This window comes from Eublepharis macularius, chromosome 7, assembly GCF_028583425.1.
Source record: "Eublepharis macularius isolate TG4126 chromosome 7, MPM_Emac_v1.0, whole genome shotgun sequence".
In the NCBI taxonomy this organism is placed as follows: Eukaryota; Metazoa; Chordata; class Lepidosauria; order Squamata; family Eublepharidae; genus Eublepharis; species Eublepharis macularius.
Window position 1 is genome coordinate 58,083,610 of NC_072796.1, and position 25,906 is coordinate 58,109,515.

Consider the following 25,906-nt stretch of genomic DNA (forward strand, 5'->3'; position numbering starts at 1 on the left):
ACTTAATTGGTGAGAAGTAATGGGATGGCTACTTTTTGGGATACATGCCAGGAGCTGAACCGTTTATCTCAAGTAACCCTTTGCTAGAAGGTTAACTGAGTACAGCTGCCATTCATAGTACCAGACTAGGAGGACCAATGTATTTACATAGTAAAAAGCAATTTAATTTGTTCACTTAACTTGTACAGCACAGGTCATGATGCTAACTATACCATTTTTTATTTATTATTTCCATATGTAAAGAACTGCCAGTACGGACCTAGGATTTTGTCAAGAGCGACTGGACTTTGGTTCAGTGCTGTCAGTCAGTGCTGGCCCAGTTTCCAGCCTAGCTAGAAAAATGTGCTGGCTTGGCTCATTCTAACATCTGTGCACCAGTCACTGTTCCCTGGAGATTCGACCTTGGGAGGCTGGTGCTCACTGCCACTATCTTTATTCCCGTTTCACATGGCTGGCGATGCCAATTAAGCAACTGAGCCCTGATTGGCTGTTAGTTGGTAGGGTGATGCCTGGAGTTCTGAAAATATGGCGTTCTAGCTCACCCTTCTCCCTTCTCTAACCACCATTATTCTACCATAATGTGAAAGAGAAACTACTGGCTCCATCCCTCCCATCATATCAGTATAGGGTTGCCAGTCCCCCACTTCCACCCTCCACCCCCTGCTTACCTGGCTGGTGGGGTAGGCATGAGCCTCCCAGAGCGCACTCCTGAGGGGTGCAGTGTGCTCCTGTGGGCCTGATCCTGGGGCAGCTTTCGCCTATGCCATGTCCTGGAAGTGATGTCATCATGCAGGCCTGGGAGTGTGCACGCTTTGCACATGCTTGGTGAACAACAAAGCAGGAAGTTGTTAGGGCCCCACCTCCTGCTGGGAGGACAGGGGGACCTGGCAACCCTGTATCAGTATGTCTCATTCTGCGTGGCATGGAAATGGACTCCTTGGGTGAGAAACTATTAGCTAAATGGCTAAATTAGCTAAGAACCTAATCCGAGATGCATAGGTAGCAAACCATGCAGTTTCAGAGAGATATATTTTAGCCTAGCTAAAGGATTTGTTTTCATAGCTATTGCCTGAATTTGAGTACTTTATGCTTAGCAACACTCTGTAATCAATAAATTGAAGATATTTTACTTGTGTCTGGATTCATAAATTGCACGAGTACAACCTCTGAGTACCCAGAGGCCGAAAAGCCTCACAAAAAATATAGACAGGTGCCTTTCTTTGTCCCAAGGGGTCTGGAGTGTGTGTTATCAGTGTCCAGAAATAGGAGTTGGTGGCTCTGGTTCATAGAACATAGCACCTCCAATAATCAAACAGCACTGTATATAAAAATTGGGGAAAGAAACATACCTTAGTGTTTGCCACTCTCTTTAGTTCTCTGTAGTTGCAATATGGAGTCTACCTATACCACAACAAAGGGCCTCTTCTGATGTAGGGCCGTCGTCACACGGGCTTCTATTTAGCATGAAAATGGCACAATTTCCTGGCAAACACCCACCTTATTCCAACACTGATGCGATTTTCTCTCTTCTTTGTGCTTGATAGTCGTGATATTTTGCGCCTCAGTGTGAATGCCTCACATCTATGTTTTTCGCCTCGCCACGCCAAAGGCCCACCCTTTTTTTCTCTCCTCAATCCCAGAATCCATTTCTCCCACGACTCCCCTTTTTTTTGTAATGTCCTTATATCGCTATAATGACATCACACAATGAAAATTTTCTGCTGAAGAAAACAAGTAAAAATGACTGAATTGCCATTAGAGAAATTTTTATTTTAACCCAAAACCACACCTCGCTAAAAATTGGAAAAGTAAAAGGGTCAACCAATGTTCTGGCCACTCCATGGGCGGGAAAAAAGGGCAACCTATCAGTGTCGTTCTGGGTTGGGCTACCGGCATGTTTATCTAATGTTATTCCGTTATAGCGGAATTAAACACCAAAAAATTTTTTTAAAAGGGGGAGGAGCCGCTTCTGCGCCCATTAGAGAGAACGGAACAGAGCGCTTAGGTGTGGACAGCTGGGAGCACAAAGAAACGTGAGGTGACCCAAAGAAACGTTACTGTGCCGATATCAGCGATGACGCTATATATTGTAAATTTAACGGAACAGATGCCTGTGTGACGACGGCCTAGGTGTGGGTATCCCAGAGCAGCTTTTGGTTTTTAACTTGTTACTGCCAAATGCTCAGATGCTCCTGCAATAGTTCTTTAGTTGTGCTATTTTATCCAAATTTTTGATCATATCCAGTTCTGTCTAGACTCAATATGATATGTGTCAGGTTCAGAATTCACCAAATGACATTTTCTTCTCATTTGCAAAAAATGCAGCAAAAATGCCTTGAACGAGGAAAATAACTGCAATGACCAAATCAGTTGTTCTTTAAATAATTTTTGGTGAACACAAATATCAACCTCTCTCTTGAATCTTCCTGGATGGTCATCACTGTTTCTTTAAAATACACACCACAAATCCTTTTGTGAATGAATTTTTTATTTACACACTGTATCTAGTAGATACATAAATCCTTATACAATTTTTTTCAAAAAATGTGCAAGAAATTACTATTTTTTTAACAAATCAAAAACACATTTAAAACCAATGGACTTTGGATAATTCATTTTGTTGTGTGCTTAGTACAAATAGCGCGCACACAGTTGGAAACATACAGAAAAGTGTAAACTACAGCAATCTGGATTTTAAGTATTAATTTCATGGCACTCCATCACCACTATAAAAATCTTTAACCCAATATGTAGCAATACAAAATTCTATAAGAATTTCCCCCCCAATATTGGCATAGAGTTTGGACTATTTTCCAAATACAGCAAACTCTACAGTATTTTGTCATTCAAAGGATTATCCCATGTTCGTTAAAGAATGTGTTGTTTGCATTTTTAAAGTATTTAAAGACATAACAGTAGCAGTAGCTGATGTAACCATATTTTAGCTTAAAATTTCAGTTATATATCTGAAGACCCTTCCTTGCTGGAAATTCACAGTCAATATATTGCTGGTATTTTGGTTTCATTTATAGTTCCGATATTTACACATTAAGAAATGCATTTATAAGAAAAACTGCATGTTTTGCAAAGGTCAGCAGTAAGAGTTCTAATGGAGAAAAGCACCTTGACATGAATATTAAAGATACCTGGGGCTGCTTTTAAAAAACAAGCAGCCAAAGATCAACTCTGGATTTGCTAGACTTTATCTTTTGTAACAAGTAAATACCAACAACTAACAAAAATGTTGGAGATGAATGAAGTTCTGATTGCAGCTATTTTCCCAATAGCTCCAATATTTTTCCAATACCCCTGGATTTAGGAATTGTAGAGGAGCTTAACCCAATCTGGTTGAGAGACATGCTTAAAATTCCCTGTGAATTCCCACATTTACCCATACAACTACTCAAAGCAGTTCTGACTGTCATTGAGTGGCAATTTGACCATTCCTTCTCTCCAGACGATAGTTATGTGAAGGGCAGCCACTATCTTGGCTCCCACAAATGGAGCTACAGCAGGTCTTTTTTTCTGGGAAGAGGTGGCGGAACTCAGTGGGTTGCCCTCAAGAGAAAATGGTCACATGGCTGGTGGCCCCGCCCCCTGATCTCCAGAGAGAGGGGAGTTGAGATTGCCCTCCGTGCCACTGAGCGCGGAGGGGCAATCTAAACTCCCCTCTGTCTGGAGATCAGGGGGCGGGGCCACCAGCCATGTGACCATTTTCAAGAGGTTCTGGAACTCCATTCCCCCATGTTCCCCCTGAAAAAAAGCCGACCTACAGATGCTGTCACAGGACTGTCATAGTTCACTCCTAATTTTAAGAGACATTAAGTAGGAGTTCTATAAAGGATTTTTCTTTACAATAGCAGGGAACTGGACTGAAAGCCTGGTTTACAGTATTTCCCAGAGTAATAAAATGACCTCCACAACTCATTTCAAGCTCCGCTGCCAAACTATAATCTTTGGAAATGCAACAACCATTACTCTATAGTATACTGCATCCTGTAAGACATTGTGTTCATGGTCCAAAATTGTAAGAAAAATCATCAGGATTCTCAAGTGGCATCAAGCAACTTTATGTAAATACACTTGATGGGGGACATGTGAGAGCGTTTGTTCAACAAATGTGCCCATGAGTTTGTGTGTATGTTTGCTGGAAGAAGATGCAAAAATGAGAAGAATGCATGGGGGGGGCACTGAAAAATAAGAAACAAGAAAAAATAAGGAAGGATTTAATACCAATGCTGGCAAATGTTTGAAGTTGTTATGTGCATGTGGAGGATGGAAAATGGAAAGTTGCTGGTTGCCAACAGACTGTATATAAATCAGAATGGGTACCATAGTATATTGATAAATACACTAACTGCAAAGTCCAGTTAAGTATGTAAAAAAGTAAATAATTTCTGTCTCAATACCAAATTGAATGTTTCTAATTCACATAATAGATTTCGTATCTTGGTAAAAGTAGCAAAGAAAAGAACTGTGATAGTGTATGAAAATGCTGTTGCATTTTGTAACAAAGGGAAAAGAAATCAGGCAATGACTCATTTTTAATACTAAAGTGGGACTGAAAATATTTAGATCATGGTTAAACCTATCCACCTAAAGGAGCAATATAGGAACACAGTGAGACTGCCAGCTCTTTCACAGTTGTAATCCAATGTGGTATCATAGGCTAGGGGAAAGGAGGCTTCCCAAACCTTTCAGAGATTTAATCAGATCACATCTCGGGGGCTGGAAGAAAGCAAAACTCTACCTGCTGAGATCTATTTTAAAGGGACACCCAAGTATAATGTTTACAGGCTTACTATTTGTTTACTGAATATAAATCAGGGACCTAAAAGTAACCAACCTTTTTGTTCTCTCTTTTTATTGTTAAATTTTACACCACTATATTTCCATCAGATGATCTACAGTAACATTTCCTGTAATTTAGTTTTCTGAATTTATTTAAAATATTTCCTGCTTTTCTCCAGAATCCAACTGAAAAAATAATGTTTTTCAAATGCATTTATTAAACAAATGAAGCTAGCTTAAAGGTGATAGTTACTCTTATAAAAGTCAACCACAAGCATTTGTGCTCCTTCAACTGACTAAAAAGCCTGTTCCACTAACACATGCACCTTAACATGTAATCAATGGGACTTGTTCACAGAATGGTAATAAAAGGAAACAACCTCCTCCACAGTTACAAGAAATACTATTCAGCTAAACTGGTTAGTCCATCCTTAATTTGAGGATCTCTCTTTTCTTACACAATTTGCTTGTATTACCAATTCATCTGAGAATCTGTTATATGTTAAATTGTATTACAGCATGACTCAGTTTAACAGCTTGTATAAAGTGGTCTATTAGCAGTAGTGTTATGTGGCAACAAGCAATTCAGGCAGAGATTTCCACTTTCTAGCACTTCATGTCACTGCAATATTGCGCAATTTCCTTCCCATTACACGGCCATCTTATATACGAAAAATGTGGCTGAATGTTATATCAGTATGGCAACACACTATGAACTTTTCATAAAATTCAAACAACAGAGCAAGGAAGGCATTTCAAAAGTGTTTTCATCATATTCATTCAGAAGTCTCATTTCAGAATGCAACAGAAGGTTGCAATTTCCCATTCATCTTGTTACCCTGGGCAAGCAACAATTGCTCCAAGTAACAAAGTCTGGGTACACACAGAGAACTGTTCCCTAGCCCTGTTCATAAGTTACAGAGAGTGCACTTACAATCCATGTACAGTGTCCACCTGATTTTTTTAAAATGCATGCGTTGATTAATTATCATGTTACATTCAACACATGTACAGCCGAATATTGTATGAACCCATTTATCCAGGTACTGATCCCTGGTTTGTTACAAAGTGAATGTGAAATTTGCTCTTACAAACATATATTCATTTACATGCAGGATGTACATGATTTCACTGTAACATATGAATTGGGCTATGGCCTGCCAAAGGTTTAAAGCCAGACAACAAAGAGAAATTTCACCCTATACAGAACTGGGCCACATTTCCTTTGTTTTCTTGCCTCCTTTTAAGCTAGCCACTCCTCAGGAATTTCCAGAGCAAACACAACAGGAAGCATTTCTGTGGCAATGCCTCAGTTTCATCAACCAACAGAGCAAGGCCAGAAGATTACCAACAGCAAAAGATAATATATCTGCTCTGAGTAGGGTTGGTGTATTTGTAGTTAAAATGTTCAGCTGGCTCCAAATGTAAACAGTAGTAGCAGGTATATTCATGCTGCTACTGTTATTTGCTATTGCCTGTTTGTTGGTTAGATCAAGCTGAGTGCTTAGCATGGGTGTTACTGTTCCAGCTGAGAAAGGAAAGGAGGCACTGGTAGTGGGAAAGTTTCACAGGAAAGAAGAAGGAAATGTCATACTTTACTGGAGCACATGGCTGCATGTTATTGTCAGGCGTATTTCTTCTGCCAACTCTGCTAAGTTGTGCAGTAGAAGGTAGCAGATGTTCCTATAGCCCTTTGCTACAACTGCGAGGGAGGAAGGAAAACATTGGGGTGAACAGTACAAGGACTAGTGGACAATCATCTGAAGAAAACTTATATTCAGCTGGTGTACTGGTGTATACTGGTGTTACTAGCGTAACAACTGGTCATAAGAAGACAAGCAGAAATACAGTATGCCAATTCACTGTCAACTCTTTCAGAATACCAATACAAGTGGAATACTGGAAATCTAATTTTTTAAACTTATATAAAAGGAACTGTAATATATAAGGAGCCCTATATCATCATTTAGAATAGCTAAACACTGGGATAATTATTATTTTACATTTTTGCCTGAATACATTTTTACTTCTAGAGGGCTTTCCTTCCCATCCATACTGTCCTTTTCTACTCTTGGAGAATTTTTTTCAAGAAAATTACAGTACAATGGTTTTATCCCAAAGTATGTCTCCTATTGTATAAAAACGATTTTCTTTTTCTTCCTTTCAGACAGATTCTCAAAACACTGTACCATAGTATATATTATTGTGCCTTTTATGTATAAAATTTTTGTCATGTTTTTGGGGGGGTAGGGAAATCAAAAAGTTAATAATTTGCATAAATATCAGAATAGCAGAGCCAACAAATGACACGCGCGCACACACACATATATTTTGCTCAGAAATTTAAGAATACGTCTCCATTTTTTTTGTTTCAAAATTAATTTTAACTGGGCAAGAGAGACACTTCCACCTGTATCTCTCACAGCAACAGACATGCTTTGCCTCCGATATTCTTTTTAAATACTATGATCTAAAAATAAATTTTAAAAAAATAGAAGTTTAGCATATTGATTCAGGCAACCCAGGATGTAGTGCCATTGCAGCACCTTGCAGCAACACTGTACTTAATATTACAAACTCATTCAGAACAAAAACGGCTAGGTAGAACACGAAAGAGAAAATTATCCAAAACAAAGATTTTTTCCAAACTTCCATCAACCTTGAATGAACTGAATTTAACAGAACAAAAAAACTATTCAAATTGTTTATATGCAGAAATGAACAATGTGGAAAATATTTACCATCATATCTTTCAAAGAGCAAAAATAAGATAAGAAAGATGAAAATGGTACAACATAAATTCTGGAACCTCAAAATCACACTCCCAAATTGTACATTTCCTTCAGAAATTTCAGAGTTTAGCTTCTTAGAAAGATTTTGAATCACAAGAGCAATCCTGAAATAGTTCACCTTTCCCTGCCCCCCTCCCCCGGACAAATTTTAGCATGGAAAACGACTAAAGCAAGTGCTTCCCAAACCCAAACTACAATGGCCTCAGTTTAAAGAAACTATATTGCATTCTAGTCCCTTTGTAATTAATGGTGCATAAATTAGTCATCACTAATTTTTCCTCTTGATTTCAAAGGGACCCAAGCACAACTAACATATTCTGAATAGAGGCCAATGTGTGAAACAGCCCTGACTATAGCCCTTCTAATTTCTAATGGGAAAAATCCACTGGAAACATTTCCTGTATAAAACTCATTGAAATGAAAGATACACTAGAGCACATCTATGTTTCTGTGGAAATCCTAATGGTCTGTACAGGAGAAGCTTCTAGTGAATTTTCATGTGCCAGGTATATATATATATATTTAATGGAACTAATTTTCCTTTTCTTCAAATATGAGTAAATAGGAATGAAAACTGGTAACATGCTGAAACATTTCCTATGGCGATTATGCTACAATACAATCAATTCATCCCTAATTTTAAAACATGCAAGTTTTTAAAAAGCGTCCTTAGGGATATTTTTCCACCTCCACAGATTAAAATGAATGCTAAAAGATGCAAGGGGAAATATATTTAAAACTAAGGGCATGATCCAAGTTCCACTTATTTCAATAGGAGAGATTTAAACACATCCAATAATATCAATGGACTTTGAATGCTTATCTTTAGCTAGATCATATGATAATTTTGAAAAATTATATTACTTAAGTGAAACCTTCAATGCTGATAAGGTTTCATTTTGCTTTGTATGCGTTATCAAACTTAGTCCAATCATAGTCTCTGCAGGGAATCATTTTTATTAATGATCTTGCTTTACATTTAGCCTTCATCTAAAATATAAAATACTAACATGCAAATTTCAGTATCTACTTTCCAACACTGTTTTGAAAGGCCATTTTTAAAAGTAGAAAAATTAAATAGTTAAAAATGAACAAAAAGCAAAATAATATCTACAATCTTTGAAACTGTTTAGGAGAAAGGAGGCTTTCAAAAGATTATGTTGCATAACTGTTTTGCATCACACATTCCCTTCAGCCCACAGTTAAATTTATGGGTTTTGATTAGGGTACAGGGAAATCATTTTTAGCATTCATCTAATAACAGCATGTTTTAGCCATACCTTTTTAATTAAAAATGAAAAAACAGGCCATTTGAAGTTAAGAAAACATATTTTATCAAGTTTCAGCTTTTACTTATGGTTGAAAACACGAGATGTGCTTTGAATGCATAAAAATCACAGTGGATTAGCAGCAAAGGAGATGGGGAATTTTAAGAAAATTTTCATAATTCACATTGTGATTATTTTGCAAATTGAATGAAAGATTATTTCACTCCTTTAAAATCCCTCGAGATCATCATAAAAAAACAGATCACCGATTAAACAAATAAAAATGCATCACCCTTCTTTATGCACAAAAATGAAATTATGGCAGCAAAAGACTTGATACTAATTAGTTTGTAAACGGTATTTCAGTATCTCTCCTTTAACATTTTGTTCCCAAAGTGCAAGATGCAAGGTTCCCATAAGCCTTCAGTAGTGCTTTTCTTGTAAATAATCCTTCATTTTGTTTGGCAACGGCAGTTTTTGAATCAGATCTATTCTGGTATACTGACGTATAACAAAGCGACACAGATACTGCAAAGAGCGCACCTGCATAAACCGAGACACTGGATTGGTCAGTCTGACTGGGTATGTTGTAGATCCAGGTAGTCGAGATCTTGAATAGCAAAATGCTCCATTTTCAGAGTCCCTGATTGAGTGTTCAATTAGATCAACTATAGAAGTATGTCCCTCCACATCTGGTTGCTCATAAAAGCTAAATCTACCATTTGAATGCTCAATTCTAGTATGAAGAGTTTTACCATGGGAGCGAAAACTCAGACTTAAAAGATAGCGGTCATCAGAGCTGTCTCGTACAAGAAATGAACCATCAGGAACATTGGCCAGTTTGCCTTCTGCTTCCCATCGTGTAATAGGGCCCCAGTACCATCCTTGTTTTGCAAGTTTTTTCAATTCTTCTGTGAGGCTAGTCACAACCATAGGGCCGCTGCTTTGTACAGAATCATAAACTCTTCCAACTCCAGGTGCAGTGTTAGGGTCAAAATTCAAATGACAGCGCATACTTTCAGCCACATGGACATCTGTGCCATTTAGGCCATTATAGTTCCTTTGGATTTGATTATTTTGTATTGGAGGTAGCAATGGAGAGAGTGGAGGAACATCATTGTGATTTACTCTTGGACTTTGCAGCATGACCCCTGTGGTACCAATCAACAAACCACTCACTGCCTGGTCCACAAAGATATCTGGAGAAACTACTACATCTTGACCCACTGTCCCCTCTTCTTCATGAAATGCACTCTCACCCATTTGAGAAGAGACTGTTGAAACCTCCATGGGTGAAGAACTATCCAAACAGTAACTTCGTGATCCTTCCAAAGGATACATTCCCTCATCTAAAGGCACAGTGTACTGAATGTAGTCCTGAGGCATAAGTCCAATAACTACAGGCACATGTTCATCAATATGAAGATGCAAGTCTCCATTCTGAGATTCTGTACTTTTTAATGCATTGTTTTGTTCCTGGAATACACTGTCTGACTGCAAGTCATGAAAATCTTTGCGAACGCCATTCAGTGCAGGGCTTGGATTTGACGAATGAACCAAGGCCTTTACTTTCACTTCCATTTTTATGCATGTCTCTTCTGAGTTTGTTGGACGGAGGGGCCATGGAGTTGGACTATAATGGTGATTACGGAGTGATGTGGATCGAAGAGGTCTTTGAGCTCTCACGTCTTTGAAGTTTATTGGAGCAGATGAGGAAGAAAATGTGTCATCATCAGCAGAGCTAACAGAGGGCGTGCTGCCTTTTCCCTTCTGCTTTTGTTTTGCCGAAAGTCTTCGTTTTAAAGTACCCATTAAACTTTCACTCTTCGAGCGGTTTTTGCCACCTCTTTCATCTTCGCTGTTGACATCACAGCTAGCCAAATCTTTACCATAGCAGCTACCAAACAAGGAGTCATCTTTTCCAAAATCACTTAATGATGGCTGTGCAACCACAACGAAGTCACTGTCATCCTTGCTTTTATTTAAATTAAAAGACTTGCGAATGGTCTTCAGACTAATTTTCTTCATCATGAAAGTAGAGCAAGTCTGGTTACTTGACTCTTTTAGAGTTCTGCCCCTAAAACATAAAGCACAGGAACTGCTTCATTGATGTGCTGTATCCAGTCTCACTTAACTTCAAGACCCATTTCCTGAAAATAAGCAAACAAATATCATATGAGACACATGCTATTAAAAAAAGTTATATAAGAGATGCATAACAAAACCTAAACTTAAAGGGTCGGTCAACATGTCAAAAATCAGTATTTTTATTGTTTAATCATATGAAATTTTTCCTCTGCAAATTCTTTACATTACAATATTCATTTTACTGACTAATTACTGGGGCTCATATGTTCCCTCCTGCTTCCTTTCTGCCCTTCACTCTGGTTTCTACTTATATTCCCTGCTTAATACTAACCATAGCTGTGATGGCTTGGATCCCACCAAAAATTACTGCTGACTGAAGGGCTTTCTTGCCTCTTCACTCCTGCTTGCAGTCCAAACTTACCACTGAAATCCTGTTCCTTAGGAGGCTGAAAATGCCCATGAACAGCATGAGGGTAGTCTGATATCTGCAATGGGAGTAGAAACTGGCAAAAACTGGACCCTTTTCCATTCGTGGAAATATTCAGCATGATCCAGCTCTAAATTCTGATTTTGGTTTGGAGACTAAGCACAAACCATGGTTCATTTATTCAGATGACACAGCAAATTATGGTTAGCTCTAAACAAAATAAAAGGGTAAGCTGTGCAAGTCAGGAAGGCAGGAAGGAGACTGTGAGCCTGCAGTTCACTTTTTGACATTTGTGCCTTTCACCAATTGCAATCACCTTTGGATACACAAGTCAATAAAAGCCACTGACTTTCAGGAAAGAAAGAAAATTAAAACCATCATACTGACAGGTATTTAACTGGTATATGGTAAAGGATTAATGTTGCGATAACCAACAGACTGCATACAGCGCCATACTCTTATCCGTATACTCTGAATTTCTACCCAGCAACAGATATCTAACATTGCCTGTGCTGCTAATGTTGAGAACTCATAAAGTAGAGTTACATAAGCTCAGCATATCTTTACCCACAGCTCTCAGAATCTAGAGAAATGCAAAATGAAACCTGCATAAAAAGCATCTTGTCATTTTCACACAGCCAGATATTGTATGCACAAGGTAGATCGCAGCTGCATATTTCAGCAGATGTTGCAGTTCTAAGCGGTCAGTAGTCGGGGAATGTATACGTATATGTAAATGTATAGCTCAATCATTTGCTTCCAAAACTTACTTCACAAACGTGGTGAATATTTTTAAGCATTCAAGCATTCTTTTCAAGCATTCAAGCAGCTGATAAATGTATCACTTACAATGAACCTTCACAAGCTTTCAACTTCAAGATTGTAATTCTCTGTCAGCATGAACAGTAACTCTTAACATCCTACTATATAAAAGCACAGCCGTGTTCCCAACAACGCACTGGTGCAGATGCAGTGCGGGTGATAGGACGGCACCTCCTTCACCCTCCCCAACTGATTGGCTGGAGAAGCTGCAGCGGGCAAGCCACTGCCTGCCTCCCCAGCTCATTGGCCGGAGAAGTGGTCAGCCTTCCTCCCCAGCTGATTGGACAGAGAAACAGGAATGGGTGAGCCTGCCACCTCCCTCCCTAGCTGATTGGCTGCCCTGCACTACTCCTACCCAGGTGGGCTGTGAGGGAGGGGGCTATGCTAGGCCCAGCCTCCCTGCCCTCCCCCTTGCCCAGACAGGGTGCAGGGGAGGGGGCCATGCCAAGCCTAGCTGCCCTGCGCTCCCCCATGCCATGCCCAGCCGCCCTGCACTTCCCCTCACCCGGACAGGGCTCAGGGGAGGGAGCCATGCTAGGCCTAGTCAACTCAGAATCCTACTGAAATGTACTCACTGGGCATTCTCCCACAAGAGTATTCTAAACAATGTTGCATTCTTATAAGTCTATTGAAGTCAACAGCCTTAGAAGAGTGCAACTCTGCTTAAGAGTCCACTATTAATATTTCAAAATACAGGTCAAAAAGGCCACAAGGACACAAGGCAGAAGATATTGTTTACTTTTGGCCAACGTTATCACAACTGGGAGACTCCTTCCATTCCAGACATCCTACACACACTGCTGTAATCCACTCTGGACATGATTAGGCAAGAAGTATTTAACTTTATAGGTGTAAGTAGATGCTGTCTGTACAACATAATGGCTCATACCTAGCCAGAAACAGGATTATGTTTTATGTGGCCTTAGCTAGGCCACCGTTCTCTCAACATCAGCCCTCATATACAACATGGATGTCATAACAATGAGATATCTTAAAGGGCTGTTGCAAGGAACCACTTTTAACACTTAAAACATGCAATATAAATGTTTTCATTATTCCTTTGAACTTCAATATTCTACATGTTTAGAGATGGAAGAAAAAGTAATAGTACACAGACCTTTCCAGAAGGAAGGTTTGGTCATTAATGGGCAGATCAGCATTTTACATGAGGTAAAAAGCAAAAATTAGACAAATGTTACGGCCATCTTAAGCAGTGTTACACCTTTTCACCTTTCTAGGCCCATTAACTTTAACGGACCTAAAGGGGTGCTGCTTTGCTTAGGATGGCAGTGTGAATTCATTCGTGAGGGACATATAACTTTATCTTTGTGAGACACAAGATCACATCTTTTATATCCAGGGATTGAATATTAACATCTCTGATGACTTGCCAGTTCTAAGTCAAGAGTGGAAGCCAGTATTATTATGTATATTACATGATATACTGTAATCTGGATAGCCCAGGCAAGTGCAATTTTATCAGATCTTGGAAGCTGTGCAGGATCGACCTTGGTTAATAAATTGGATGGGAGACCTCCAACGGAGACTAAGGCTGCAGAGGCAGGCAATGGCAAATCACTTCCATTAGCTTCTTGCCTTGAAAACCCCAGCAGGGGTCACCAGAAGTCAGCTATGATTTAACAGCACTTTCCACTACCACATTAAATGATATACTGCAATATAACGTATTGTATTTATGTATGACTATATACACAACTTGCCCTAATTCTTACCTTAAAAAGAAAAATAATATTAACCTTTCGGTTCTGAGCTCTGACGAGATCGTGCTAGCCTGGGCCATCCAGGTCAGGATATAGCAGATCTCCACTCACCCCAACATCACAAACTGCCTTGGAAACTCAGAGACCTTTGGCACAGAGTCCAGTAGCACCTTTAAGACTAACCAACTTTACTGTAGCATAAGCTTTCAAGAACCACAGTTCTCTTAGTCAGATGCAAGAACTGTGGTTCTCGAAAGCTTATGCTACAGTAAAGTTGGTTAGTCTTAAAGGTGCTACTGGACTCTTTGCCATTTTGCTACTACAGACTAACACGGCTAACTCCTCTGGATCAGAAACCTTTTGACATGAAGTGTAAGGAGAAGAGAGGATTTGAGAAACACTGTGACCACAGTATTTGATTCAATTTTTGGATTCAATTTTTTTTTAATAAAGCCTATGGATGCAGTTTTTTGCAGGCATAGGCACTGACTTATTGGCATTATATTCAGATATTCTGTTCAGGTTACTTTTAGAAATAAAAGCTTATTAAAGTTTAAAAATTAAGATATCTAAATTTTAAGGACTTTTTTAAATCTGATTTTTTTATTCACTGTGATTTTTAAATCTGGCATTACTTTTTTATTTTTGACAATTTCTGTCTTTCCAAATCAAGCTTCAATCTCCAAGGCACTACAGAATCTTCACCAAAATGAAATCTACAGACTATCAATCCTTGGTCCTAAAGTTCAATCAAGCAACACGAAAGGCCAGAAATCAGCAGGAAACATAAAGACAGCCTGAAAACAAAGAACCCAATCCAATATTAACCGTACCACATTCACATCCTTGTACTTACTTTTTAGCCAGTCCTGCTAAACAACTGATGTGTCTTTAAAGGTGGATCTGTCCCCACAACATTTAAAAGTAGAATATGTGATGTCCACCTTAATGAACAAAGCACACATAAATACTATCAAATCTTCACAAAAATGGCAATAAAGAAAACACAATTTATAATTTACCTATATACCGTTAGCCTATTTTAAAAGCATGATAATTAAGATAGCATGATACTGTATAAGCATGATACTTAGTTATTTTATCAAAATTATACATTAGAAATGAGGTAAAATAGTGCATTCGTGGCTTATTCAGGTCAGGTCAAGCACCTATGAAGATTATGGTTTAGCAGTTATTGTGAAAAGTTCTCACAGAGATGCAAATTTCAGATATGTGTCCAATAACCAGACTCTCTTTTTATATTGAGTTACATGTAGTATGAGCATTTCTACATTGTATCTTTCCTGTATATTCAGTATCAGTAACAATCCATCTTTCATTCTGGAAAACTAGTTTAACTGAACTTTTAATATCTTTGTAAATCTCTCTCTCTCTCACACACACACACACACACACACATACAAAGACACACATGAGCGCAAACAAGAGACGCTGGTTATTTTTCAAACAAAAAAAAACAGCTTCAAGGGAAGACCACGTTAAGTGCAAAAGAAACTGGGGGATTGGGATATTATCCCCTTCTCCACACATGCCTCTCTAAACAACATTTCCCCCAAGTCATATCCTCCCATTTATCCCAGCTCCCAAAGTGTGTTTTTCCTCATGTCTGACCACTGAAATCAATTCTTAATCTAGAAACTTATGTAAAAGGGGAAAGTAAAGTTGATCATAAATGTAAGAAACTTGTTAGAGAACAGTCGTGTCATCCTCTTTTCAACTAAATGGCTTTTGGCACATTGGCAGGCTTTCAGGGGGAAAAGCCAAACAGAGCAAATCCTAACAAATAGTGGCAAGTCAGGTTTGAGCAGCATAATAAAGTAGAAAGTCCCTTATATAAGCAGACTGGTTCTTTAAAAGGGATAGCTGAGCACTATAGTAAGAAGATACAGTTAGCACCCCTTGGGATAAAAAAAAAGGTATAATTAATGGCGTATTTTTACTATATTTTCCCTAATGCACTGTTGCAAACTTTTTGCCATTCTGAGTGTACCTACAAAATCCCAAGCTGTTTTTATTTTTTAAATTCTATTTTCAAGTCTGTTTTCAGAAGCTTGAAAATGAACAGCAATATTCTGTGGGATCAGAAACATGAAACAAATACACAAAGTATGTTTTATTTATTTATTTTACTTCATTTATACCCAGCTTTTCTTCCTAATAGGGAAGCTTTATGATTGCAGCTTTATGATTGCAGATCAGGTTTTTAAAAGATGGGGTGCTGGCAGTCATGTATCAGAAAGAAAAGTATATGTGTGGGGGTGCAACTGCATGTATCACCTAGTGACAAAGCTTATTATTTGTGTTTTTAATTACATATTGCACACAGAGTTTTAAAAGGCAGTTTCAAATTACTACTGTGCCAAAATCAGATTAGATTGCAGACTACTGTGCATCTATAATAATACATTTATTTTGCAACTGTTACCTAGTTTTCAATGTATTTGTGAAAAATATTTTCCTATTTATATCTGTAATATTTTTTAATTCTCAAACATTTATCTCAAACAACAATAGGCATTTACAAAATGTTGTCTTTTCATATACTTTATAATAAATACAGCATAAGAAACTCAAGTATTATCATCACTCTGGCAGAAAAACTTTAGCAATCTTTCAAAAATTCAGGAGTTTCATGGCTTACAGATGCAAGGATGGGGAAAATTCAACTCGCCCGCTGATTTTCAACTTATCAGACAGTTTTTGAAGGTGCAAAAGTCTTTCAAACTACAGCAAGCACTTTTAAAAGCTACCTCAAATCTGTCATGTCTACCTTTGCCTCATCACCCAATTTGCAGAGATCTGCCTGGAACTCTTCATAGTTGACCTTGGTTTTCACCATCCTGAATAATTGTGTGTCATCTGCAAACTTAGCCACTACATTACTCACCCCCAGTACCAGATCATTTATGAACAAATTAAATATTACTTGCCTCTGTACTGATCTCTGTGAGACCCTGCTGCTTGCTTCCCTCATTGAGACAACTGGCCATTTATTCCTACCATTTAGCCAATTTTTAATCCATAAAAGAATCCTCCTCTTATCCCATGACTTCTAAGCTTGCTCAGGAGTCTTTGGTGAGGTCCCGTGTCAAAAGCCCTTTGAAAGTCCAAGTATATAATGTCTACTGGGTCACCATTATGAACATGTTTGTGTAAAACCTGGTTACTGTCTATTCTCTGGTACAGTGGCTGATTTTAGCAACAAGTTACATATACTGGTTAGTAGATCAACAATTACACATTTAACTTCCCTAAAAATTCTTGAGAGTACACCATTAGTACTTACTGATTTTTAAGTTGCCCAATACACCTAGAACTTCATGTCTCATCTCCTCAATTTGACTCAATTCACCAGACCCTGTTCCTGAAAATAGTTGCTCTGACCAGGGTAAATGTACACGTTCCACAGTGAACACAGATGCTTCTCTGGTAGGTTTCCCACTCTGGATATATTTAACAAAATGCTTATTATTTGTTTTGATGCTTTTAGCAATCTGCTCATCAAATTCTCTTTTTGTTGGCATAATAGTAACTAATACTTCTTTTGCCAGACTCCATGTGCTTTTCTATTCACTTCACTGGGGTAGACCTTCCACTTTTTAAAAGAAGCTTTTTTTGCCTTTTATGGCTTCCTTAATTTATTATTTATTTACAAAATGTATACTCCACCTTTCTACCCTCATCAGGGTCACAGAGGCAGCTAACAAATGAAAAAAACACACACGCAAAATTACATCTTAAAAACAATTAAACCCAACAAAACCCCACACATAATTAGAACAATTAAAATCAAAGCTAAAGTAATCAAACAAAAATATAAAAACAATTAAAATAAGGCGGGAAGGAAGGCTCACTGAGGGAACGCAAATGCAAAACACCAATGCAAAATATTGGCAGAAAACAGTAAAGGGGGGGGGGGAATTAGTTTCCCGGGGAGGAGAGAGTTCCAGAGTTTTGGTGGCACAACTGAGGAAGGCCTTCTCCTGGGGTGTCACACCCTAATCTCAGAAGGCAGGGGCACCAGAATAAACACCTATAACACATTTTCCATCAATCACCATCTCCCCTGGCCCTTTTGTCTCCACACATGGCTCTCTATTGTCATCCTAATCTCACCCCCAAGTGGTATTGTGCTGGATCCTGAATGCTTCCAGGATCATCCTGAACTGCAAGCTCCTGGGCTCCTGTCAGCATTCCTCTGGGATTAGTCTAAAAACTGCTCTGGCACCTTATTGATAATAAGCACCAGCAATGTGTTTCTCCTCGCACTGCTGGTGCATGAGAAGTGAGATGCAATAAACAGGATGTATAATTCTGTGATTGTGATTGAAAAACACCTTGGAATCAAATGGGCCTATTTTTATGGCACTACAAGGTACAATAAATGGTACATGTTCCCTTTATAGGAAATCTGTCACATAATAGCAGAAATATTTAGCTATCTTAAGGAATATTAAGCATATGTATTAGGGAATAGGTTCCAACGAACTCAGTGGAACATATTTCTTAATAAACATGGTCAGGATTGCACTGTAAATCCTACCCTGGATCCTATAAATACTAACATATGTAAACATAGAGAAAAAGCAAACTAGTTTATAGAAATTGAACCAAAAGACTCAGTCCTGCAAAGAACCATGTTAAAAACTATAGCTGAAGAACATACAGAGTGTATTAATAAGCAGGTTTACGCAGGTACTCAGGTTTACTTATCTATTCAATTGGGCTTACTTCCAAGAAAGTGTGCTTAGGATAGCACTCATAGTCTGTTAGAGCACTTTTAGTCCTACCTGTTCACTCAAAGCAACTTGAATGACAAATTTTGCATTGAGGAAGAGCTAAAGCTCAGCAAAGCAACTCGTGCCAGAATAAAGAAATATCTTTTATTTGGCTCACAGAGTTCCACAACAGCAATAGAACTGCAGTCAGTGTTTGAAAGCTGTGCAAACAAAACCCTGCAACTTTTCCCTTTCCTAAAAACAAAAAAACAACCCTCAATGCAAGAAACAGATGAGCATACAGTGTTAGCACAACAGCATGAACAGTTAATCACTCTTCAAAAGAGAATAGTTTTCAATGACATATTTTTGTATCATTGCTTTCTTTAATCTTCAGTTACAGATATTGAAGAAAGAAATTCCATTATGATTTAGTAATGTGCTAGCGAAATTCTGCTACCATAAATGTTTGCAAAGATCTCTTAGACTGACAATATAGCTGGGACAGTTAGCTGTAGAATTGATGTTTCAGCCAAAATTGTAAAATATTGCAAGCTAAAAGTTGACTGTTACTGCATATTCTCAATTACTTTTATTAGGATGCTGCAAGACCAGCTCCCATTCAAATCAATGTACAACATTAAGGTTTTGTCTCTTCAGACATCGGATTATACATCCCATGTGCAGAATATTTAATACTTATATACCTCAGGCTAGATTTCTGTATGTACAGCTACTCCAAGAGACTGTTCAGCTGCTACAATACATAACCACCTCCTGACAGTGTGAAGTCACAGGAAAGATACTAAATTCATCATCCTGATACTTCACTGGCTTCTATAGCTTTCTATCATTTCTCAATAATACTAAACTGACTAAGCATTCAATTTCTAACAGTATCCCTCCCTTATGGTCAGCAGTCACAAGAGCACCCTCTTGAAAATAATATCTGTGCAACAACCTAGGTGTGCTTAAAGGCAATGGTACTCATGCTGTGGGTTGCAGGGAGCCACATTCACAATTACCATCAACCAAAAGAGCCAGATTTACTTCCAACCCTGCACGAGGTCTACACCTTAGGGAAACTGGCACCTTTTCCGTTTCTCAGCAGCAACCGTTTCAAGGTCGAAACCACCTGCCAACCTCAGTCTCCACCAGAACAGCCACAGGAGGCAAGTCAAAGAGTCCCATGTGGTTCCTGCGTCACTGAGTATTACCAGGTTAAAAGTGACAGTTACTAATTTAGAGTCTACCTAGGACGGACTGTCTTTTATACCACAATGTGAACTTGATTCTGACTTAATTACTCTCTAAAGAAGTGATATTGTGTACGTGGTGACAGATCATAGCTGCAGATTTCAAAGCGCTCTATAGGCATTATGGATCTGAGAGCTCTACAATATGAAATTATTGCTACTCCATTAATACTTTCACAAATTGTGTTAAGCAACCTCAATAATGCACAGTGGCTGTTAGCTCACTAAAGGAAGATTATTCCCATTTTTTCAGTAAAGTAATATTCCAGTGGAATCATATACACAGTTGTAAATATCTGTTCAAGGTGTCCTATTAATTGACAGTTCTTAAATATTGCTTATAACAACAAAAGGGAGTTTCTAATTCAGAGTGAGTGATAAATTATTAAAACAAATGAAAATGAGCGAGTTTGGTGTAGTGGTTAAAAGCGCGGGACTCTAATCTGGAGAACAGGGTTTGATTCCTCACTCCTCCAATTGAAGCCAGCTGCGTGACCTTGGGTCACAGCTTCTAGCTCTCTCAGCCCCACCCACCTCACAGGGTGTTTTGCTGTGGGGATAATAACAACATACTTTGTAAATGACTCTGAGTGGGTGTTAAGTCATCTTGAAGGGCGGTATATAAATCGAATGTTGTTATTATTGTTAAAAATTAAGATACAGATATAAATAAATGAACTAGCTTGCTACCAAAATATTTGTTAGTCCTCCCTTTCTTCCCCCGAATGGAAAGCAATTATTACATCTTAGCTGCTTGTTCCATAGTAAAGTACAGTAACAGAAGCTCTACTAAACCCTCATATGAAAAATAGGGTAGAGTTCTTTGCTTGTACAGGAATCAGTCAGTGGTGGAGCTGATGCTATTGGTCCTCCCACACTTGCTCAGCTGAAAACTACTGTCAGTGTTAAGTAGTTGCTGACCAGGACACTACAACCTTAAAATGGCACATATCTGTCATCATCCAACTTTTCTACCCATAAAGTGCTTTAATCTGAATGTTTCTTCTGATGTTTCTTCTGATGCCTACAAGAACCAAAACATGCACAACATCATCGACTTTACTTGCTACAAGATCAGAGGCATATACTTTGTGAATGACACAGCTGCCATATTTAAACATGGTTAATGAATATTTCATTTCAAAATCTTTTTTTGAGTTTGAAGCTATGCTTTTTAAAAAGAGGTACGTGTAAGCTGTCACCTGAAGTCATTTACATGACATCAATTGCATATTCCTTTAAGGTGTCTTTATTGCTTGATGTTACCATAAATGTAATGTATGTACTTCAATTGGATTGCCTGGTGAATAACAAACTAAATATTTCTTTTAATGTTTCTTCTGTACTTCCAGACACACATTCTCCTGAAGTGACACCAAAAGTCGTACAATTATGGTTATTTGATTAATTTTTGCAATCAAAAATGAAATTTTACTTATATAGTATGTGTGTATTACTCATTCTAGAACATGCCATTAAAGAGCAAAAATTAAACCTGAGTATAATACATAGTCAGTACTATGTATTAGTACTATCTGAACGCACCGAGGAATAAGCCCCACTGAACTCAGTATACACTGCATTAGGTGCAAGCTTTAAATGCAACATACTGCATCTTGACTTCCCTGGTAGATAAGACACTGAGAAGAGCAGCTCATAAATCCTGCATTGTTAATTTATCAAGAAGCAGACTAATGTTTAAACATTTTAATTATTTAACTAAAACATAATGACTGAATACTAAAAATAAACCTTGATACTGAAAATATGAAAGTACAACCCAGCAGCTTCACTTAAAAAAAAAAATTAAGAAGTTGTTGATGTATTGGCAAACCTATCTCTTAATGTGCTGTTTAGAAGTCAGGAGGTTAATCTGTTAATTAACTGTAATATATATATATATATATATATATATATATATATATATATATATATATATATCATACCACCTCCCCCCACATTATTTCCTGATTCCCTTCCCTGAACACCCCCATAACTTCTCTTTTTCTGCTTTCTTCTCTCCTTCCCACTCTCCAAGCAACCTACATCTGCTGCCCCGTTTTCAGCTTTTCCTCCTTCTCTTCTCCTTGGCAGTTTCTACCCGAAAAAACTATGGCCCAGTTGTGGAGCTTGCAAGGGCTTGCGGGGGGCATCTCATTTCCCTCTCCCACTATTTTCTCTTTCCTTTCCTAAGAGCCCCTATTACCTCTCCCCTTTTCCTACTTGCTTCTTTCTTTAACATGCACCATCCAGCCTCCCTTTATGCGACCCCGTCTTCAGTTTCCCCTCCTCCCCTCCCCTGACAGCCTTTCCCTGGGAAAATTCTGTGTGGTTCCAGTCAGGCCAGGCTAGGCCAAGTTGTGTGGTGCTAGTAATCGGGCAAACCCAGTTGCATGGCGGAGTACCCACAAGGACTTATAGGGCACTTCATTTTCTCCCATATCTCCTTCCCCACACTTTCCTCTTGCTCTCCTGCTGGCAACACCCATATCGTCACCTTTTTCTGCTTCTTGCTTTCTCCTCTCAACTAACGAACCTACATTATATCATTTCCCATTTTCAGCTATATTTATTATTTATTTACTTCAATTATACCCCACCTTCCTCCCAAAGCACCTTACAGCATACAGCATTCATACTTATCTTCCTGACAACCCTGTGAGGTAGGTTAGGCTGAATAATGTGTGACTGGCTAAAATCACCCAGTAACATTCCAGACTGGGAATTCAAAGCTAGTTCTCCCAGATCCTGGTCTGAAACTCTAATCACTACACTAGACTGGCTTTCATAGGGTGACTGCTGTTGAACTGCAGAGAACACTGAGTTTGGGTGAGTGGAAGATGTGTTATAGAAAGTTGCCAGGTGGTTGCTGCCAGGCCTGGCCCCAAAGAGTCCTCTCTCAAAAGTGAAAACAGGCCTGGAAAAGACCCTGCCCTACAGATCCCATTTCCCTAGTGGGGATCCCTTGCTCCTAGCCTCGGCCCCCTACTACCACTCACCTGGTTGGTGGGGGGAAAGATGTGGGGAATGGACCCAGGAGCCCCGTGGTGTGCTCCTGTGCACTGAGGACCACTTCCTTGTTGCACCATGATGATGTCATTCCTGACAGAACAAGGAAGTGAAGGTCCCCGGGGAGGGCTGAGTTGATAAAAATCGGTCCCCAATGCATGTGACACCCTTCAGTTCCTTGTTGCACTGGGAATGATGTTATTCCTGGCACAGCAGGGAAGTGCCTAGGAATGCATACACGCTTTGCGCACACGCAGGGTAAATACTTCCAATGTGCATGCCCCTCCCAACTGCCCGTCCCCTGGTTTGGGCTCCAGGGGATCTGGTAACCCTACCTGCACCCTACCTTGTCCTTTACTGCCTGAAACCAAGGCTGGAACTCTGGCAAGACTGTTGTGGTTGCCTAGCAATGGCCACTAAGGGCATCCATTTCTCAAAGCTACAGGAGCTCTGTAATGTTTTGCATGAAATACATTTAATTTTGATCTTATTTCTACTTTCTAATGTGGGGGTTTTAATATATGTTACTGTGAGTTTAAATGCAGGCTCTGAGGAAAGGAGGGGAGGGTTTATCATTTATCATTTTGAGGGTTTTAAACCACCCTCATGTACTTTTTTACAAAGATTTTAGTTTTTTTCAGCAAACCTGGAGTGCTTTTCAGGTTTGTAGAAAGCTGTCTTATCTATTCATATTTTCAGTCTACAAATTTAAATATCTACAGATGGGGGACCACGCTGAGAATTAGATATATTGATGATGGTAGCTGATTGTATAGAGAGATATCATGACTGGGTTGACTTGCATAAAGCAGAAAGTATTATTTTTGCCATTATATGAAGAGTTAAGGGAAAGAAAGATACAGTTATTATATATGATTGTAGTGGAGTACAGGGTAGTTTTATAAAAAATACTGACAGAACAGAACGAAGACCACAAATATTCAAAAGTCTCTTAAGACAAATTGATTAACTATGAAGTAGAAATATACTTGTTATGCAGTTTGCACAGAGAATCCACCTGGGATTTTGTCACAAAGAAAATGTGATCATTTTCACATGTATTACTGTAGAAGGTACTATCTGTACTGCTACTGTGTGAGCATAATACGCACTGATGACAACATTGATGAGACAACAAATCCACTCTCCAGTCCCACTGTAGCATAGTGGTTAAGTGGCTGAGTTGTGAATCAACACTTTTCTGGTTCAAATCCCATTAGTGCCCTAAGATCAGTAGGTGGCCTTGGGTAAGCCACCTCTCAGCCTCAGCTCCCCAGCTGTATTGAGGGGATAATAACAACACTGACTTTGTTCACTGCTCTGAGTGTGCACTGATCTGTCTAGAAGAAATGTATATAAGCATGGTTATTATTATTATGTCATCTTGAAAGGGTGCCTTGTTTATTTACCTCAGTCACAGTCCATTTTTCTCACAGAAACTCAAGGCAGATTACAAAAATTAAAAACCAACAATACAATGAAAACCATAAACACAATGATATCTAAGTACAAAATGTAGACATTAGAACATATAAAAACTTGTAAAAGAAATTATTTATTAAAATGCTGTCCTTTTGAACATTCTGCAGAACAGTAGTATGGGAGCCTTCCTTACGTCTTCAGGAAGGGGCCATATACAGTCAGGGCTATAACACAGAATGTCTGGGCACAGGCAGCTGTTGGTCAAAACCATTAGCAGGATGGCACCTTCAAAAGTGCTCAGCTGCTTGTTCTGTAAAAGAAACTGAGCAGGAGCACTGCATGCACGCTCTCAATGTGCAGAGACAGGAATCCTAGTGAACAATGACTATCCCATCCCTTCATTAGACATAATACTCCCAACATTTTCTTAACGGTGTTTAATATATAGTTTTAGCTATGCTTTCCTCCTCTCAGGCACTGGATTACGTATCTTTTCTCCCAGGTTTTAAAAACAAACCACAAAAAGGCAAATGGCCAACACATCTGCAAGAATATCTTCCCAATTCACTGTTCCTATATACTGCACTGCTAACACTGGTTCTGGGGTAATACAGTTATAGCACTATGAATAAATATAATTTTATAAATATGTCTGGGAAAGACCTAGGAGTGGCATATATGGCTTCTCTGCTGAGATTATCAAAATTTAGTACAAGCTGTGCTTGTGTCGGGAGTTCAATTACTGGTTATTAGTATCCCTATCCGAAATTCCTTTGAAGGGTACACTAACACTGAATCGTAAACTGAATCTTACTGATAATTTCTGTCATCATATTGAGGAAAGTGAGGTAGAGTAAAAATAAGCTTATCCAGGATCTTTACTTAAATTGTAGAGCAATTATTGATTTCTTAGTTATTAAGAAGTGATGTGTTGCCAATTAAATATATTACAGAAGATCCTTTGGTGCATTTTTCATTTAAAAATTATAATGATTGGTATCACAAACCAAAAATTTGCCCCCATAAACCATGCTATTTTTGAAAATACTGCATTAAATTAATTCAGATTCAAATAGTGCCATCCCTTGTGAATACAGGCAAGAAAAAAATCGAAAATTAAGTTTGCAGCTGTAATCCCACAGAACAACTCAGAATGGAGGATCCAAATTTAGTTTAACTAGAATTAGCATCGAAATGCTTTACTGGAAAGTAAGTATTACTGAGTCTGCTGAAGTTACTCAAAGACTCAGTTCAGATCATGCAAAACTGTGGATTAATTAAACTAACTATGCTTAGTGTAATCAAATGAACATGGCCAATTCCTGTAGCTGTAGGTAGTTAGGCTATGTCAAACCAAGATCTGAAATTTTAGATCGGTTAATTAAACTCATTTGTTCATGGTTTCACTAGGATATGAACATGAACACCTGGACTGTTCCCTAACATTGCCCACTCTGCAAGATGGGATACTAATTGCCCGTGTGGAAGAGACGGGGGAGAGTGAAGGTGATGAAACCAGCATTTGTCAAGGCGAACTATTATTTGACCATTTGTGAGTCGAATTCTAGTTT

The 25,906-nt window shown here is 38.6% G+C and overlaps 1 protein-coding gene across 2 annotated transcripts in view; it reads right to left on the minus strand.

The window, feature by feature from the left end:
• Nucleotides 1–3,731: 3,731 nt before the first annotated feature.
• Nucleotides 3,732–25,906, minus strand: part of SOCS6 (suppressor of cytokine signaling 6) — a 28,011-nt gene continuing 5,836 nt past the window's right edge. Inside the window, exons 2-3 of one of the 2 annotated variants that reach the window (XM_054985659.1) lie at nt 14,766–14,853; nt 3,732–11,001 (exon numbers count right to left, since the gene is read on the minus strand). In XM_054985659.1, coding sequence (XP_054841634.1) covers nt 9,275–10,882 — 1,608 coding nt within the window. In that variant the 5' untranslated portion in view covers nt 10,883–11,001; nt 14,766–14,853 and the 3' untranslated portion in view covers nt 3,732–9,274. The remainder of the gene's footprint in view (nt 11,002–14,765; nt 14,854–25,906) is intronic. The other variant, XM_054985658.1, reaches the window with a different exon arrangement.